At 36.6% G+C, this 18,724-nt stretch overlaps 1 protein-coding gene across 1 annotated transcript; it reads left to right on the top strand.

Annotated features, from left to right (window-relative positions):
* The first annotated feature begins 11,393 nt into the window (after window positions 1-11,393).
* LOC149540430 (uncharacterized) lies at window positions 11,394-18,339 on the top strand. The gene is made up of 8 exons (XM_089801539.1): window positions 11,394-12,074; window positions 12,954-13,116; window positions 14,154-14,354; window positions 14,517-14,762; window positions 15,899-16,049; window positions 16,186-16,257; window positions 17,365-17,533; window positions 17,684-18,339. The coding sequence occupies exons 1-8, from the start codon at window positions 11,549-11,551 to the stop codon at window positions 18,049-18,051; spliced, it is 1,896 nt and encodes a 631-aa protein (XP_089657665.1). The 5' UTR covers window positions 11,394-11,548; the 3' UTR covers window positions 18,052-18,339.
* The last annotated feature ends 385 nt before the right edge of the window (window positions 18,340-18,724 follow it).

Genomic DNA, 18,724 nt, shown 5'->3' with positions numbered 1-18,724 from the left:
CAAAAATATCCTCCTCATCAGTATGGAACTATGGTTTCATGTTCCTCGTTATTTCTTTCCTGAGCCACCTTGGGATACATTTAGCTAAAGACCTGCCTCTCGAGGACAAAGGAGTATGTTCGACTACCTCCTTTCCCTTATCACTCCTCCTCGGAGTCCTTTCCCTTTGCGAGGGCTCTTCTTCCGTGGTCTTTGTCTCTATAGACCCTATAGTTTGCACCTTAGTGTCTTAGGAAGCTAGTTGAGAATATTCTACCATTTGTCCCTCCTTCGACACTTCATTGATCGCCATTTGTTGTGGCTCCTCCTCTTGTGAAGGTTCCTTTTGAACCTGTTCTTCTTCTTAACTTGGGGGTGGAGGAGTAGCCAAGTCTTTATCCACCACCGTGACTTGTGGTGGAGATTAGGGAGTAAGATTGAGATCTTGTGACTCTGGTAGCATCTACATCCAATCTTCCTATTGGTGTTCACCTGTAGGGGTATCCCTGATCTTGTCCCCAACCAATTCTGTCCCCATGGACATGAAATCAAAATCTGACATCTTAAACACATCATCGCCCTCTATATCCTGCTCATCCACCCATTGTTGTACCTCATCTTCTAAAGAAGAGACTTCCAAGGGTTCCTCTGGGGTGGATGGTGGTGTTATTGTGGAACTTCTCCTTTGTTGTTCCATGGCTCAAGCTATCTGGGTTCTTCCTTGTAAAGGCACACATTCCTCTTCATCTTCCTCTTCTTCTTCTTCTTCTTCTCCCTGAGGAATAGTTTCCGGGACAGATGGGCAAGGAACCATTCTTTTAGTCACCCTTTGCCTCTTCTTCATACGGATCTTAATTTTTTTATGTTTCACAGAGGCAGAAGGGGATGTTGGTTCTACTTGTGGAGGGGGAATATAGACCTATTGAATTTCTCCCTCTTCTGATTGACTAGGCACAAAGGGAGGCAATTGAGGGTCAACCTAGACTTGAGCAACTCTAGTATCCTTTGACCCTTGTACATTTTCTTCCTACTGCTAGATAGGTGCTTGCACTTGACCCTCTTCTATATCAGCCCTTTGAGGAGAGCTCCTCTTTCTCTTGCCCTTTCCTTTCCTCTCTAGAGGGTGATAGTATCCAACTGGGCGATCAAGTTGATATACTTGTTCTAGCCTGATGGGAGACTAGGCTACAAAGGTAGGAATTGTAACTTTCTTTCCTCTACCTTTCTCTGGCGGGCTTGTGCATGAAAAATTATGTTGTCAGGTATTGGATCAAGTTGAAAGGGTTTCTTGATCTAATCCTTTATCATCCTAATGATATGCCTCGCCCAATGATTTATGTCATCACCCTCCTCCCTGTCAACCTCAACATTCATTATGGGTCTTTCTTTGATTTTGTCCGAGTTGAACATGAGGTCCAATAGCCCCCCAAAATCTTGTCATATTATCTCCTTAGGAATGCTTATCTTAAGAGCCTTCTCTGCCAAGTACAAAGTCATCCTACAATAGTCCCTAATACGAACATCATATTTGTTTGTTGCATTCATCCAATGGTCCTCAATGGCCTTTTCATGTGGAATTCTCTTCCAACCAGACTCTCAAAGCTAATGTTATCAGAATATGGCTTGGGAGAGTTGTACTCCTCAAGGGGGTAATGTTCCCACTCTCATTTGGAAGATGGAATATCTTGCTTCTGCTTAACCTAGTATGGTCCTATGACCAGGGGCCATGTCCAACATGGTCTTCTTTCCTCCTGACCCTGTCATAGGTAGATTCAATCTACCGTGCAATCTCCAACAAAACTAGTCTATCACTTGGATATCTAGTGAGCTTCTTCAGGTTGACAGTGGCACCAACTACTCGTAGATACGTGAATATTTTGAATTGGATGTAGTAGGCCTTGAGAGATTTTATCTGTGCTATTGCATCATCAGATAATCTTTTCACATAATCTCCCTCAATAAATCGGATGATAGAAAAGATGAATGCACCATTCACGATCCTATATTCTTTGCTTTGTCCTGAGAGCTTCTTCCTCACCAACTGAGGGAAGACAATGTAAGGCCATATATACACCATGTATGAGGTCATATAGAACTTATTCTTATCCTTGACTACCCCCAATTGTTCACACAAGTTATCACTTAATGTGGTCTCCCAGTCAAGTAGCATCTTTGCCGTCTTGATAGTCTCAATAAAATTCACCATGAAAACATTCAGGTGTCCAGCTGTTAGTAGACCCATGACCCTACTCAGAAGAATAATTGAGTAGCTAATATCCTCCTTCATGTACCCCCTTGTCATGTTCACCTTTCTTGTTATCCTCCCTAGAGGAGTCTTCTCAATGAGATAGGAAGATTGGATGATATATGTTGCCTCCTTTACGTGTTCCCTATACCACCTTTTAGCTACCTCATAAGAGAGTTTGATGAATTGATCTACCCTAGGGAGATGGAAGACCCTCTCAATGTTGTTAGGTTAGAGGTCAAGAAAAACTTCTCCAATAACACTCTTAACCACCCTTTCTTCGGGAACAAAGTGTTGTGCCAATGTCATGATGAGCTCAAATGACTATACTGATGTTGGGTGCAAAGTTGTGCTCACCAACCCTGATTGAATCAAAGCAGATACCAAGGCTGATCTCTCTGTGGGTTTATTGCAGATTCTTAGAAATTCCCCCAAGTTAGTGTGTCCCAAATCAGTATCTTTAATCTCAGAATAGTCATCTTGAAATCTTGACTTTGATGGAACACCCTCAAACTTGAACACCACGAGCTTTGGTGCCATTTTCTCGCCGGAAGAAGATGCCACTATATCTGCACGACACAAGAAAAAAATCTATTAGTCTAGAATAACGTTATAATAAGGCTTATTAATATCATAAAACATGCAAAAACATCCAATTACCCCCTTGTTTTTTATCAAAGGAAAATAATAAGGTGTGCGCCTGCATATCAGACCAGGTGCACAGTTGCGCACCTCATTTTCTATGTTTTGCAATGCACCCCTTTAATTTTCACGTGTTTGAAATTTGTGTGCACTTGCACACCAAATTAGGTATGAACTTGGGCACCAAATTAGGTGGTTGGGATTTGTTTTTGCAATTTTTTAATATTTTTAAGTTTTAACTCTTTTGATGAGTGAAGGTGCCCATCGCACACCTGTCTAGGTGCGCAAGTGTGCACCTCACCTTAGGGTTCCTGTGGAGTAGGGTGCGTGGGAGCACATCGAGCTGGGTGCACACCGCACATCCCTTTTCCTTTTGTGCACAGGGTTAGGATATGGGGTGCGCAAGATTGTGGGTGCGCAGGTGTGCACCTAGTCAGGTGCGCAATTGCGCACCTCAATAGCTGGTGCTCATTTTTTAAGTTCTTTTAGATTTTGCATGAGTGTTCTTGGGGGGTGTGTAGGTGTGCACCAAGTTGTAGTGCACCCCCTTTTTTTTGCTTGCATTTTGCACATTGCACACCTTAGAAACTATGGAGCTTGGAGGGGTCATGAGCTGCGGAGGGCATGAGAAGGTGAGTGCGAAGAGTGCTGGAGTTGCGAAGTTTAGTGAGGAAACAAGAGAATATGGTGAGAAGTATAGAGGAGGGTGGGGGTTTATATAACCCCACCTCCTTTGGTGGTGCACAAGTGTGACCCTACGCATCTACACAGGTGCTCATTTTGCACATCACCAAAGGGTGACATGCTATAGCACACCAAATAAGGTGCGCAAGTTTTTTTTTTTGACTTGTCCAATTTTTTTGATTTGTTTGATTTTTGAAATTTTTTGACTTTTGGACTTTTTTGAAAAGACGCGTCCTTTCAAAAATTTGACTCCTTAGCAAGATCCTGGGACACGATTCTGGGGACTATGTAAGACCCCATTAATCTTCCCGGATCCTGGATTGAGAACCTTGGATCCAAATGACTTTAGTAGGGGGTCCCCATTCCTATTAAGGAATGGGGCATGCATTGTGAAACCACAACACAGGAGAACCTTTTGAAACCTTCCAATTTTTATCAGTAAAAGTAACTACACAACCCTCATCATTGAGTTGCCTTGATGAAATTAAATTCCTACTCAGCCTTGGAACATGTCTTACCTCATGTAGTAGCTAATGATTCTCATTCTGAAACTTAATCTTAACTTTTCCCTGTCTAACAATTTGACAAGGTTCATTATCCCCAAAATAAACAAGCCCAAAATCCCCTTGGACATAATCAATAAAACAACCTCTATGGGGTGTAGCATGAAATGAAGCCCCAAAATCTAAAACCCATGAATCATCAACACTTTCTAAAGAAAGAAGCAAAGCATCCTCTTCGAATTTGTTACTTACCACATTTGCCTCCTTGTTCCTTTTTGGTTTATCTCCTTCATTGTTCAATTGAGTCCTTAATCTTTCTTCTTATGCCCTGGTTTACCACACTTGGTCCTCTGGATTAAGACCTCTTTCCCTTTGACTTTCCTCTTGATTTCTCACAGTTTCCAGAATTATTTCCTCTCTTAGTCATTTTGCCTCTGCTTTGTGTGTTCGAAGCACTTCTTGATGTAGATCCACCTAAGGTTTTCCTATGAGTTTCCTTTCTCAAACTAACACCAATCACATCATCATATTTTAGGGTATTAGATCTAGAAACAAAATTACTTACAACCATTACCAAGCCATTCTAGCTTTCAAGCAAAGAACACAAAATCAAGAGAACCCTAATTTCTTCATCAAAATTAATTTGCATAGAAGATAACTGACTAGTAATAGTATTAAACTCATTTAAATGATCCACAACAGTTTCACCTTCTGCCATCTTCATATTAAATAAATGCTTAATGAGAAATACCTTATTTGAAGCAAAGGTTTTTTCATATAGTATCGCTAGGGTTTGCATCAACTCTTCCGTTGTCTTCGCTTTTGTAATGTTAAATGTAATTGATGGTACCAAGCATAATTGAATGCTTCCAAGTTCCTTTCTATCTAAAATCTCCCAGTCCTCATCTATTAGAGTTCCTTGTTTCTTGGATTTTCCTTCCAACAGCTTCCATAAATCCTTCTGATAAAGCGAGTCTTCCATTTGCATCTTCGATAACTGAAAGTTCTACCCATTAAACTTGTCAACCTTCAACTTACTCTCGTCTTCCATCGCTCCCACTCAACCGTGAGACTTTCCTACAGAGGATAATTGAAAAACAACCTCGCTTTGATACCACTTGTTAGGATTGAACCACATACAAAAATAACAATTACATGCAAATATGATCAATATTATAAAATCATAAATCACATAGAAGAGAACACAAGAAACCAAGATTTAAAGTGGTTCACCCAAACCCTAGGCTACATCTACCAAACAACAAGTCCAATTTTATTACAATTTAGTGATTACATCCTGATTACAATTCATAATCCCTTACATCTCAATACCGCCACAAGAAGCAATTTTCACATCACACATTATGAAACAATTCCTAACCCTAAGTCCTTTTATACATGTATTTTTTCCACTTTAGGGTTAAAATTAGTTACAACATGTCGGCCATGAAATGACAATAAAATAGCCCCAAATCCCATTGAGGAATTATGGAGTATGTATAGTACTTCCCTGATCAATCACCACAAACTAACAATTACCCCCACCATGGTCTTCATCCTCTAATTGAGGGTTTCCACTTATAAATTTCTGTGTCATTTGATGAATGCTTCAGTGTGTAAGTTTATAAGATTTTATTTCAATGCATGTATCATTGCTTTAGTTGTTAAGTGGTTATTATTTAGTTTGATTAGAATAGTTGAGAAGATAACCGATTTAAGTATCATTACTAATTCAACCCCCCTCTCTATACCGGTTGGGGCCAATAGCCATTCCCTAGATCCATCTCCAAAATGTTATTTTTTGGGACCCACTCTTTTAAGTTTTCCTATTATTGTCTAGGTCTTGTTATGCTTTCTCTTCTATCCTACATGTGGAGGATTGTATTCAAATCATCCCTAATAATTCCATGTGGGAAGGGGTCAATATTTATGACATTATCAAACTTAGTCAATAAGTCCTTATTGATGCAAGTGATTGGACCATAAATGTTCATTGACATGAGTTTTCAATTGGTATCAAGGCTCAACATTTTACCACTAATCTAGTGTTTCCTAGCTTGTAGTGGTTCAAAGTAGACTAGAGTTGAATTCAAAATGACCATGAGCCGTCCAAAGGTGCTATTAGATTGAACTTCCTCCACTTTCCAATTTTCGAGACCTTTTCCACTTCAACGAAGGATAATCTAGTTTATTGTATTAATTTAAATTTTCCTTGATCAAGTCAACCCTATGCTTGACCAACAATCATTTGTTAGGGTAATTTAGGCCTCTAAAACTCACTAAAAGGAGTATCATGGTGTTTAGGGAAGAGGCTCTCCTTTATCTAATTCCATTAGAGTTGTCATATTTAACTATCCTTTAGGTGTTCCATACACACTTCTTGATTAATGTAGGAATTTCCTTCCAACCTTCTTGGTTATGATCTTTGAAAGTTAGGTTTGACTTTGTTGGAAACAATTTGTTGAATAACCTATTTCTCATATTTAGATTTCTTTTTTGTCTTCTTATCATCCATAAACAAGAAGTAATTTTCCCTTTCCCCATTCTCCCCTCTTCTATTAGTTCCTTGAATACGACTTATTTTTTCTTTTCTAGTTTTGGATCAAGAGTTTTCTCTAGTTTTGATACTTTTGCTTGATTCCTTGAGAATCCAAGGAATTTTCAAATCATATTAACTTCTAAGAATTTTATTTTCCTTAAAATCTCCCTATCCGTTGTAGTATCTACATCTTCTCCCTTAATAGGTTTGTTTGACAATTTACCCATTTCCCCCCCTCATCTCAACTTCCTCTACACCTTGTTTACAAGACCTCTTTGGTTTTTGCATTTTTGTAATCCCAAAAAGAGTTTTCTATGATGCTCATTTGGAAGGAGAATTGTTTAGGCATTCCATCTCTGTTAGATACATGTTTATGATTTCCCTAGGTAAATTTTCTTCCTCTAGAAAATCTTTGAATTCCTTCTCCACTTGATCTATCTTATTTGATTGTAACCTATGGTTAGGATTCTCATTTCAAAAAGGATGATACCTTTTGTGGTATTGATTACAACTTCATTTTTTTAGGGAGGAGCAGAGGGTAAAAATTCCTTCTTTTTGAATTATCTCCACTTTCTAACTCTACTAGAGATATCTCAACCTTGAACGAGTTTTATAATCTCACCTAATCCTTATCCAAAGAATGATTTCCTTATGAATGGTGGGGGGGGGGGGGGGGGGGGGGGTGTTCAAGGATGGTAAAAATGATTATTTTCTTGATCTGGCTATTGGTTTGAAAACTTGGCACTAGAATACATCTTTTTTGTCTTGGGTTTTCATTAAATTATGTTGTTTGAAACCATCTATCCATCTAGGATTTTTAGGTTACCATCCACAATGAAATAGATTGTTGGATTTGCTCTTACTTTTCTAAAGAAAGAGTTTTCTCTAGTTTTGATAGTTTTGCTTAATTCCTTGAGATTCCAAGGAATTTTCAAATCATATTAACTTCTAAGAATTCTATTTTCCTTAAAATCTCCCTATCCTTGGTAGTATCTACATCTTCTCCCTTAAGAGGTTGGTTTGAAAATTTATCTGTTTTTCCCCTCATCTCAACTTCCTCTACACCTTGTTTAGAAGACCTCTTTGGTTTTGCATTTTTGTAATCCCAAAAATAGTTTTTGATGATGCTCATTTGGAAGGAGAATTGTTTAGGCATTCTATCTCTATTAGATACATGTTTATGATTCCCCTAGGTAAATTTTCTAACCATGACCCTTCCAAAGGTGCTATCAGATTGAACTTCCTCTACTTTCCAATTTCTGAGACCTTTTCCACTTCAACGGAGGATAATTTAGTTTATTGTATTAAATTAAATTTTCCTTGATCAAGTTAATCCTATGCTTGACCAACAATCATTTGTTAGGGTAATTTAGGCCTCTAAAACTCACTAAAAGGAGTATCATGGTGTCTAGGAAAGAGGTTCTCCCTTCTCTAATTCCATTTGAGTTGTCATATTTAACTATCTTTTAGGTGTTCCATACACATTTCTTGATTATGTATGAATTTTCTTCCAACCTTCTTGGTTATGATCTTTGAAAGTCAGGTTTGACTTTGTTGGAAACAATTTGTTGAACAACCTATTTCTCATATTTAGACTTATTTTTTGTCTTCTTATCATCCATAAACAAGAGGTAATTTTCTCTTTCCCTGTTCCCCCCTCTTATATTAGTTCCTTGAATATGACTTATTTTTTCTTTTCTAGTTTTGGATCAAGAGTTTTCTCTAGTTTTGATACTTTTGCTTGGTTCCTTGAGAATCCAAGGAATTTTCAAATCATATTAACTTCTAAGAATTCTATTTTCCTTAAAATCTCCCTATCCTTGGTAGTATCTACATCTTCTCCCTTAATAGGTTTATTTGATAATTTGCCCATTTCCCCCCCTCATCTCAACTTCCTCTACACCTTGTTCATAAGACCTCTTTGGTTTTTGCATTTTTTTAATCCCAAAAATGGTTTTCTATGATGCTCATTTAGAAGGAGAATTTTTTAGGCATTCCATCTCTATTAGATACATGTTTAAGATTTCCCTAGGTAAATTTACTTCCTCTAGAAAATCTTTGAATTCCTTCTCCACTTGATCTATCTTATTTGATTGTAACCTATGGTTAGGGTTCTCATTGAAAAGGATGATACCTTTTGTGGTATTGACTATAACTTTATTTTGTTAGGGAGGAGTGGAGGGTAAAAATTCCTTCTTTTTGAATTATCCCCACCTTCTAACTCTACTCGAGATATCTCAACCTTGAACGAATTTTCTAATCTCACCTAATCCTTATCCAAAGAATGGTTTCCTTATGAACAGGGGGGGGGGGGGGGGGTTCAAGGATGGTGAAAATTATAATTTTCTTGATCTTGCTATTGGTTTTGAAAACTTGGCTCTAGAATATATCTTTATTGTCTTGGGTTTTCATCAAATTATGTTGTTTGAAACCATCTATCCATCTAGGATTTTTAGGTTATCCACAATGAAATAGATTGTTGGATTCACTCTTACTTTTCTAAAGAAAGAGTTTTCTCTAGTTTTGCTTGATTCCTTGAGATTCCAAGGAATTTTCAAATCATGTTAACTTCTAAGAATTCTATTTTCCTTAAAATCTCCCTATCCTTGGTTGTATTTACATCTTCTCCCCTAATAGGTTTGTTTGACAATTTATCCATTTTTTCCCTCGTCTCAACTTCCTCTAGACCTTGTTCAGAAGACCTCTTTGGTTTTGCATTTTTGTAATCCCAATAATAGTTTTCTATGATGCTCATTTGGAAGGAGAATTGTTTAGGCATTCCATCTCTATTTGATACATGTTTATGATTTCCCTAGGTAAATTTTCTTCCTCTAGAAAATCTTTGAATTCCTTCTCCACTTGATATGTCTTATTTGATTGTAACCTATGGTTAGGGTTCTCATTGAAAATGATGATACCTTTTGTGGTATTGATTACAACTATGTTTTCTTAGGGAGGAGTGGAGGGTAAAAATACCTTTTTTTTGAATTATCTCCACCTTCTAACTCTACTAAAGATATCTCAACCTTGAACGAGTTTGCTAATCTCACCTAATCCTTATACAAAGAATGGTTTCCTCCTAAATTGGGGGGGTTCAAGGATGGTGAAAACTATTATTTTCTTAATTTGGCTATTGGTTTTGAAAACTTGGCCCTCGAATACATCTTTATTGTCTTGGGTTTTCATTAAATTCGATTGTTTGAAACCATCTATCCATCTAGGATTTTTAGGTTACCATCCACAATGAAATAGATTGTTGGCTTTGCTCTTACTTTTCTAAAGAAAAAATCTTTGTAAACTCCAATGCATGATCCCAATTCTTGTTCGATCCTAGCTAGGGCCTCCATACTCCAGTATGTTGTTGACTTTTTTTTTTTAATTGAATCCATCTAGGAAGTTTACTCATGATATGATTGTTTGGTCAAAATTCAATCCCAAATATAAATAAAAGAAAACAAAGTCCTAATAAAATATTAGTTTTCCATACAAAATCTCCCTTTAAAAAATTCATTGATACAATTAATGAGATAAAAGGCTTTGTTTAGGGAACAAATACTCACTTGACTATTGTATGTTTCTAGCTACCATTGCGCTATTCTCTTCATCAAGTAGTTTGTTTCATACCATTTAACGAAGAATGCACAACTTTCTAGGTGTGACCAATTAAAATTAAGGATTTCAACATGCAAGGTCATAACTTTGCACTCTATCTTCGATTTGACCTCCTGTTTATGTTTGTGTTGGGGACCCTCTTTCGACTCCCAAGGATTCCTACATGCTTGCTTGCTAAAATCATTGAAGGGGTCAAACCCTTAAAATAACTGTGATCTGATTTCTTAGTTTTCTTTGCTTGGAGTTCCCCTCAACTACCAAAATTATCAAGTGTTCTTATATTCGAAGCTTCCCTACATCTTTCCCCATGCTTATTGTCATCTAGGGGCTCAATTTTCCTTTGTGGTAAATGGATGGATAATTGAGAAGTTATTGTTGTTTTATTTGTAGTATTCTCTGCCCTACATCTTATTTTGTGACATTTTTAATGAGTTATCCATCACTATGAAATTTTATCTCTAAGGTTTAACTAGTTGCTTGGTCCATTTTCTAATATGAACATTACAACCTTGATCATCTTTGATTTATTCAACATACATTGTGAATATCTTTAATTTTTCTTCAAAAAAAGACTTCACAAACTCATGCAACCAACTAAGGTTGGATGGACTCTCCACCAAAATAACAAACTATCTTCAATTACTAAGTTTGTTGCTATAGAATAAATAATCAAATATATTCCATAATAAATATATTGACATTTTCAAATATAATAAAAATGTAATTTAAAAAGGAGAAATATTTGTATTTTTTTCATAAATATAAGATAAACTTTTTAATTTGAATCTTAGAAAAAACAAAAACACCACTACTTAACCAACACACTAAGTGGTGAACCAAAACACTTATTTTTAAATTAAAATATCATATTTAAATTTTTTTGGACAATCTACTTCTTAATAAATGTTTTCAATTATATATGATTTAATTTTTTTTTTTAAAATAATAACTGAAATCATAATAATCAAACTTATTTACTTAGATTTATTATCAAAACTTTCAAGAAAATAAATTTAATTATTTAGGTGATCTTTATTTCTCAAAAAAGAGAGTCGTCCATATGGTTTATCCACAACCAAACTCACAAAATTACCATCAAATGTTCACAGGAGGTTTAATAAAATAAATAAATAAAAGATGAAGAAATCCAAACCAATTTATTAATACCCCGCAAAAGAGGGAAATCGACATCACAGCTGTTTTTTAGCTTGTCCAAAATCTTGTCCGCGTGCCAAATCACTATAATTCTCCTTTGCTTGTTTCTCCTTAGTAAGGAATGTGGATTCCTTCCTGTGTTGCATTCTTTCGTTTCCCCAAGTTTTTCATCATCTTTAAACGTCACTAATGAGGTTTTCTGGAGCAACGGGATCTTTCAGAAAGAGGTCTTCAATATCAAAACATCGAAGTCTCATCCTCATTTTCCTTCTCTTATGTATTCTATCGATCTTTCCTCACTGGGTTGCTTTCTTTGACCCTTTTAAGTCTTTTTATCGCACATTGTTCCATGGATTGTACCTCACAGATCACAATAGTCATCAAAGTCATCAACATCATGATGACTATAGCAGAATATTGGTTGATGAACTCCCAAACAGAACAATTGAAGACCACTATGATGATCAAAATAAATTCGACGATGAATTAGATGAAATAGATCAATCTTACATAAACAGCTCTAGTAGGTCTAATGGGTTTCAGTACCAGAAAGAATACGGTGAGAAGTCGGCTTCTGCGTTTCTTCAGGGGGGTAAAAAACACCCATCCACATGTGCTACGGTAGAGGAAATGGGTGTTGCCTTTGCAGGTAAGGGAGAAGAAGAAGCTAGCCTCAGAGTACGAAGAATGATTCACAATTACTTTTCTGAACACGGTATGTGTCCTGAGTCCTAAGATTATCAAATCAATCTCTTTTCTCTTCTTCTCGATGACTTTGCTGGATGTAGCCCCTTTTGGGTTCGTAGGTTCAAATGCTTCATTCTGTTTTTTCCTGCTGTTAGAAGTGTCTTAGCTTTTGGTGATTCTGGACACCCATGCCTTGAGAAAATGATCTTGTCTCTATGCTAATCAATAAAAAGCGAGGTTTTGTTGTGGGGTAGATAAGTTGATTAAATTACAGTATTGCTCAAAACTTTCTCATGCTTGCTTCCACTTGCGTGTTAGATTTTTTAACAGGATTTAAAAGAGTTCACGATACGACCCTTTTTCCCTGTTAGGTTCACTGCTCTAGGAACTGTCTAGATCTAGACTTCCATCTTTGAGAGGTGTATTGTGTTTTTCATCTCTATGTAGGAATAAATATTAGCCAAGATCTATGCTTCAGAGTAGGATGATTGGACTTGACATTGCTCAAAAGTTTCTTATGCTAACTTCAAATTTTCCACTAGAACTTCAAGGAATTCATGATACAATCCATTTTTCTTGCTTTTCACATTGTAGTGTGTTCGTAGTGTCTTTTTTTAACTTAAAAAATTTAACCTTGTCTTGAGTGTTGGAACTTTGAAGATTGCAGGATCTGAACCAATTTTTTTCTTTCATACATTCCATTGGCCTGATTTAAAAATTGCTCCCACTTTCTGGGACTTGGGACATGGCAGATTTAAGACCTGTGGTGTCGGTGCACAGGCAACCTAGTAGTCTAGGCTGTGATTTGGTCCCTGAGTCTCATTAACACAGACTTAAATTAAGCTCTTTCTTTGCATAATCTTAGTCAAAGACGATAGAACCTTACAGCTTTTGGTTTTCTTGGCAGGTGCAACAAGGGTCAGAGAACTTCCTGCAAGCAAGTTTTGTAGGCAAAACTTTGTGTTTGGAAGATCATCAGAAGCTGGATTTGGCAATGAAATGTACAAAATATTAACAGCAGCAGCATTGGGCTTGCTATTGAATCGACCTTTAATTCTTGGTGAAAACAGGTTATTTATTGTTTGGTTCAAAATTCATGTGTTTTAAATTGTAGTTAGTGGGATATATTATCTACAACGCACACATTCTAGTTACACACCTTTAAGTTTCCTGCAGTTCGTTGATCAACAATAAGTGTGCACTATGATGACCAATCTTCCATGGGGATGTGTCACCACGCGAAAAGTTTCCTGCAGATCTTCAATCAACACGAATCGTGCACTATGACAACCAATATTCCATGGGCATGTGTCACCCCCCAAAAACCTTGTGTTCCCACTAGTGGGATGTTTCAGAGTTGGGGACTGGGGGTAAATGCCCCCCATAGTACCATCTCTTCTGCCACCTCCATCAGGGATGCCATGGGGTTGCTTCCTATATGGCACATGCCATTACATACTGATTACAACATTGTTAAAACTAGTTTACCTTTCAAGGGGCACTCAAAGAGATGTTATATTGCAGATTTTGCCTTGAAGGTTTCAGTTCACCTCAATTTGTATATCAGCCTTACCCCCCACTGCCACTCCGCCATGCCCTTGCTTTTGCCAAATTTGGGCCCTTGGTCTCCTGTTCCCGTGTTCCTTTGTCCTCCCTTAAGAAAACTCGGTGGAACTATGGCCCTATCTTATGAGTTCAGCACCATAGAGACTATAATGCAATGCCAGAAGACCTACCAAGCATACAACAAATGGCCAGGCTTCAAGGATCACTGGCTGTGAGCGACAACACAGTACATACATCCAAAATTGCATCAAATTTAAAGAGCATACTAAGGGGAGTGCACCTATTTTTCTGGAATTGAATTAAATATTGGAATTTTTCCCAGTTTGGGAGCGAGTTCTAGTAACACAACATATAGATGTGCACATGGCAATAGAGACTGCCAATGCAATCAATTAATCAATTGATATGTATTGGTTGAAGAGATGAAGGAATATAATATTCACTAAGAAGTAACTTGAACATGGTTCAAAACTTGTAATTTATTTTTGATTTGTCTTGTCAGTGGTTAATCCTTATTCTAAAATTACTTGTTGATCTCTAGGGCCAAGCACTCATTTGGTGGTTACATTACATATTCAAATCAGACATTTAGTCTAAAAGAGGTAAAGCTTCTTTGGGCAAGGAATGACTGTGCTGGCAAGTATAAAAGGCCTCTTGTTATGAGAATTGATGATTTTGAAATGCCGACACGTACTCGTGTGTTTTGTGAAGACTGGAGGGAATGGAAACAACCCATTGTTTGGTAAGGTCTGTGGTGTATTCTCAATTCAAGGCAGCAGAACTATCACTTCTTTACTTTAACTCTTCACTTGTGGCTACATATGTATTAAAGCATTGTATACTAAAGGAATAAATATAGAGGAGTTGATGCTATTTTGTTTCTTATAACTTATTTCTGTAACAGGTTCAAGGGCACAACAGATACTGTTGCAATTCAGTTTTTTTTGAAGAATATACATCCTGGCATGAGAGATGCTGCCTCAATGCTGCTGGGAGATCCTAGCATGCCAAGCTCCAGACCTAATTTATTTGGAGAACTAATGAAAGTCCTTATCTCTCCTACAGATTCTGTTGAAGAGGCAGTGAATTGGGTTATAAATAGTGGTCCTGATCCGGATATAACTTTACACTTGAGAATGCGGGGTAGTAGGTACCATGTTTTTCTTTCGGCTCAGTTGATATATTTTTAAAATAACTTATCTCCTCTTTGTTGGATGCTGCATATGGTGCCAGGGTTCTGTTAGGACAATTTAAATTTGTTAGTGGATCCAAATGCTAGAATGTCAAGGATACCTGCCAGCATCTTGCCTTTGGTGTTTAATCTTATGAAGTGGCATAATCGTTGCTGTTGCAGAGGACATACTCTGATGCCTTTAGTATGCAAAATCATGTTGTATTAAAAAAAAAAAATGATATCTACTGATATAAATATTTCTCTTGATAGATTCTTTGCTTTGTTTTAACTAATTCAAATTCGTTCAACTTTATATTTTTATACAAGTCAGGATATTTTTATACAAGTCAGGAAGACTCTTAAGAAGCCCAGGTCTATATAATTGTTCAATTATATTTTTATTCAAGTCAGCGAGACTCTTAAGAAGCCCAGGTCTATATAATTGTTCAATTATATTTTTATTCAAGTCATTGAGAATCTTATGAAGCCCAGGTCTATAGAAGTGTTCAATTTTTTTGTAGATTAGTTACCTTCTGAGTGCCAATTTACCAGTTCTTGTTCTTTGTAATTAGTCAGTCATAATTGTTTATCATGTTTTGTAAATGTTCCTTTGTAGTTTTATTCTATTTCACATCCATTGCAATTTGATGTTGTCCTTGATCTTAAACAGTTAAACTATTCTGTTTATGGTTTTAAAATTTTATAGATTGAATTATCATGCTTTCCATAACTACCTGTCTTTCAAAGCGGTATTTTTTTTCCATTTATTGTGCATATTGTTTGAATTTTTAAAGAGTTAAGAAGGAAGCTATTCTTTTTATGGGTTTATAGATTGGGTTATTTATCATGCTTTCGATGTATGCCTGTCTTTTAAAGGAGTAACATTCATCATTCATTGTGCTTAGTGTTTGAGCAAATGAACTTTATCCAGTTTTCTGCATTTTCTTCCAAGTAAGAAGCTCATATTTGAAGACATTTTACTTCGTTTGAATCATCCCTTTTATATAACAGTAATGAACAAGTTTGAGTTCTTCTAAAACAAGATTAGAAACAGTTGCTCAGTTATGCAATTAGTTCAAAGGTGGGATCTAATAACAGATTCTTTACACCAGGTCTAAAAGAGCACTATATGCAGCTGTGAACTGTTTTCAAAGATCCCTTCATGAACTTTCTCTTAAGGATGCAAAGCCTCGAGTTGTACTGGTTACTGACACACCATCAGTTGTAGGGCATATCAAACACAGGTTGAAAGAATATGCTGAGGTGCGTGCAGTTGTATATATATTATATGAGGAAAATTCAGATAAGATCCTCTGATTGCATAAGTTGGCATGTTAGTGGATATGAAATTTTGTAAAATAGAGGTAATCTTACTTTAAGCTTTTGATCTCTTATGCAGGTTCTTCATTTTGATTACAAGTCATATACAAGTAAAAATGTCACTTACAGTCTGAGTAAAAATTACCTTCAGGTATATCATTCTTATTCCTCAAAGAACAGGGGGATCAAAAGTTGTTTTGTCATCATTTTGTGTATCACATTTAAACTTGAATTTGCAAAGCGATATTTTTTTTGGGTTAATGCTCTTACAAATTCGAAATGAAACATTTTATTCACACTATCATTGTAGTTACGAATTTCAGTGGGGATTCTTTGGGCAAATATTTTGAATAAATTAAACTAGACTAGCTAGGAGAAAGATATTTAAAGGTTTGTCCAATGAGACAGAATGATTATTCAATTTCCATTTTTTGGACTAACAATCAAATTCACCTAGTAGCTTCTAGATTTGATTGCGTGTCTATTTTTGACTTCAATGTTTCGGATAACACTATGTGATCCATCATTAGGATATGAGAGAGTGCCAGAAGGTGTGAGAATGTGAACTTACCGTTTTACATCTCCTGCTACTGTCTCATCCTGATGATGGATCACAGCATGTGAACCAAAACGTTGATGCTAAAAATAAGCTCAATCAAATCTAGATACTACTAAGTGAATTCAAATGGATTGTGAAAATCTGGTAAAATTTTTCAATTAAATTCTCATTATGGACTTTGGATATGCCCAACAAATGAAATTGCTGTGATTACTTGCTATCAAAGTTTCTCTCCTGCTCTCTATCCAAGCAGCAGAGCTGTTTTCTTTATCTCACTTCAGTTTTGGCTGGATAATCAGTTGCATTGCCTCTGGTATTACTAGTTATCGTTTTCTGTTTGTTATCTTATTTATCTGAGGAAATTCTGTAATCTGTTCTCTGCAAGGTGCATTACTGTCAACAACCATAAACCAACATATAGTTATACTGCTGCAGACGGAGAGATTTTTCATATCAATAGAAAACACAATCCATGTTCTATAATGATACCCAATCACTATGTTTTAGGATGTTTTATGTTGAAGACAAACATCCCTTTTTATTTGTTTGCACAGATCCATGTTATGGAATAGCCTAGGCCCATATGATCTGGATTTCTATGTCTTTACCTTTGGATATTTTGATTAATTTTCATTGACACAAAAATGCAATGTTTTTATACTGGTAAGTTACATTCTGAGCTGTTCACATTATTTTCAGCTACCACAAATAAGAGCGAAGGACTGGGGTCCCATGCCAAGATGGGTTGCATTTGTAGACTTTTTCCTTGCATCTCGAGCCACACGTGCAGTTATATCTGGAGCTCACAGGCGAGTGGCTACTACATATGCTCAGCTGATTGCTGCCATGGCAGCAGCCAATAAGCTTGGTATTTTCAACAACTTTTCAGAATTTATTTGATTCCTTTTTTTATTTGCTTACAAAGTCGTGTACAGTATATGGTCTTCCCATAGTTCATAAGTTGTTAGTTTCTGTTTGATTACTTATGCTAATAAAACACCATTCGTGCTCTGTGCAGATAAAGCTTTGGCAAATCCGTTCAATTTTTCTTTCTACAGCAGCTTCCAAAGTACCTTGTTGGTAGAGGGTTTGGGGAACCAGATAGGATGGGGGCATGCTTGGAATCGCTTTGGGGGAAAATTGAGCTGCCATAACCAAACTGATCAATGTGCTCTCACACCATTGCTTCCACCCGGTTTGTGGGATGGACCATGGCAGTCACCCATTAGTCGAGATATTCACCGGTTAAATAATTTTGGTGTTCATTTAACAGAGAAAGGTGAGTTTTCAGAAGCTGAACTGTTATCATTCTGTAAATCTCGGAAGGTTCCAGTGAATACAGTAACACTTGAGCTGCCTGCCTGCAAAAAATGCCATAAAAACTGAGATCACATTGTACAGGCAAAGTTCCTATTCTTTTGGCTTCATTACTACGGCAAGCAATATTTTCTTCACACCATGCCTTCCAATTGTAGCTAAATCACAGGGGAGGTTTTATGTAATGAAGCTACAAGTGAAAATCATTAAATTCTTGTATCTCAGTCTCTGAAGTCGTAATTGCATATTTTCACTCGAGAGGTCATCCTCTCTATCAAGATTATATTTTTTTGAGATTTTGAAGAGATAAATGTAAATTCATATAAGAATGAATATGTGGATGGACGTTCATACTCATGATGAGAGTTACAAGGCCTTTAAGCAATCGTGAAAATGTTGACATTTAAATAGAAAACATTCATGAAAGTGGAATCCTCAAATGAAATATCTTATGAATTCCAAAAGTCCAATTGCACTTGGACCTATTCAACTTCATCATGCGAGAGTTTCTTTTCAGTGTTCATAGTGCTATAGAGTTGATCATGAATTTTGTTGATCGAGGGATATAGAAACATAGATGGTCAACAACAATGATCATTCTCAACTCGTCATGAATTTTGTTTATCGAGGGATATAGAAACATAGATGGTCAACAACAATGATCATTCTCAACTCATACCAAGCATAATTTAATGTTAGAGAAGGACCAGGCAAGTCCCCTTATTGACTAGACCCTAGCAAT

The sequence above is a fragment of the Cupressus sempervirens genome, chromosome 9, assembly GCF_028749045.1.
Source record: "Cupressus sempervirens isolate cs-2001-9-10 chromosome 9, ASM2874904v1, whole genome shotgun sequence".
Lineage (NCBI taxonomy): Eukaryota > Viridiplantae > Streptophyta > Pinopsida > Cupressales > Cupressaceae > Cupressus > Cupressus sempervirens.
This window is presented reverse-complemented; position numbering and strand designations above follow the sequence as displayed.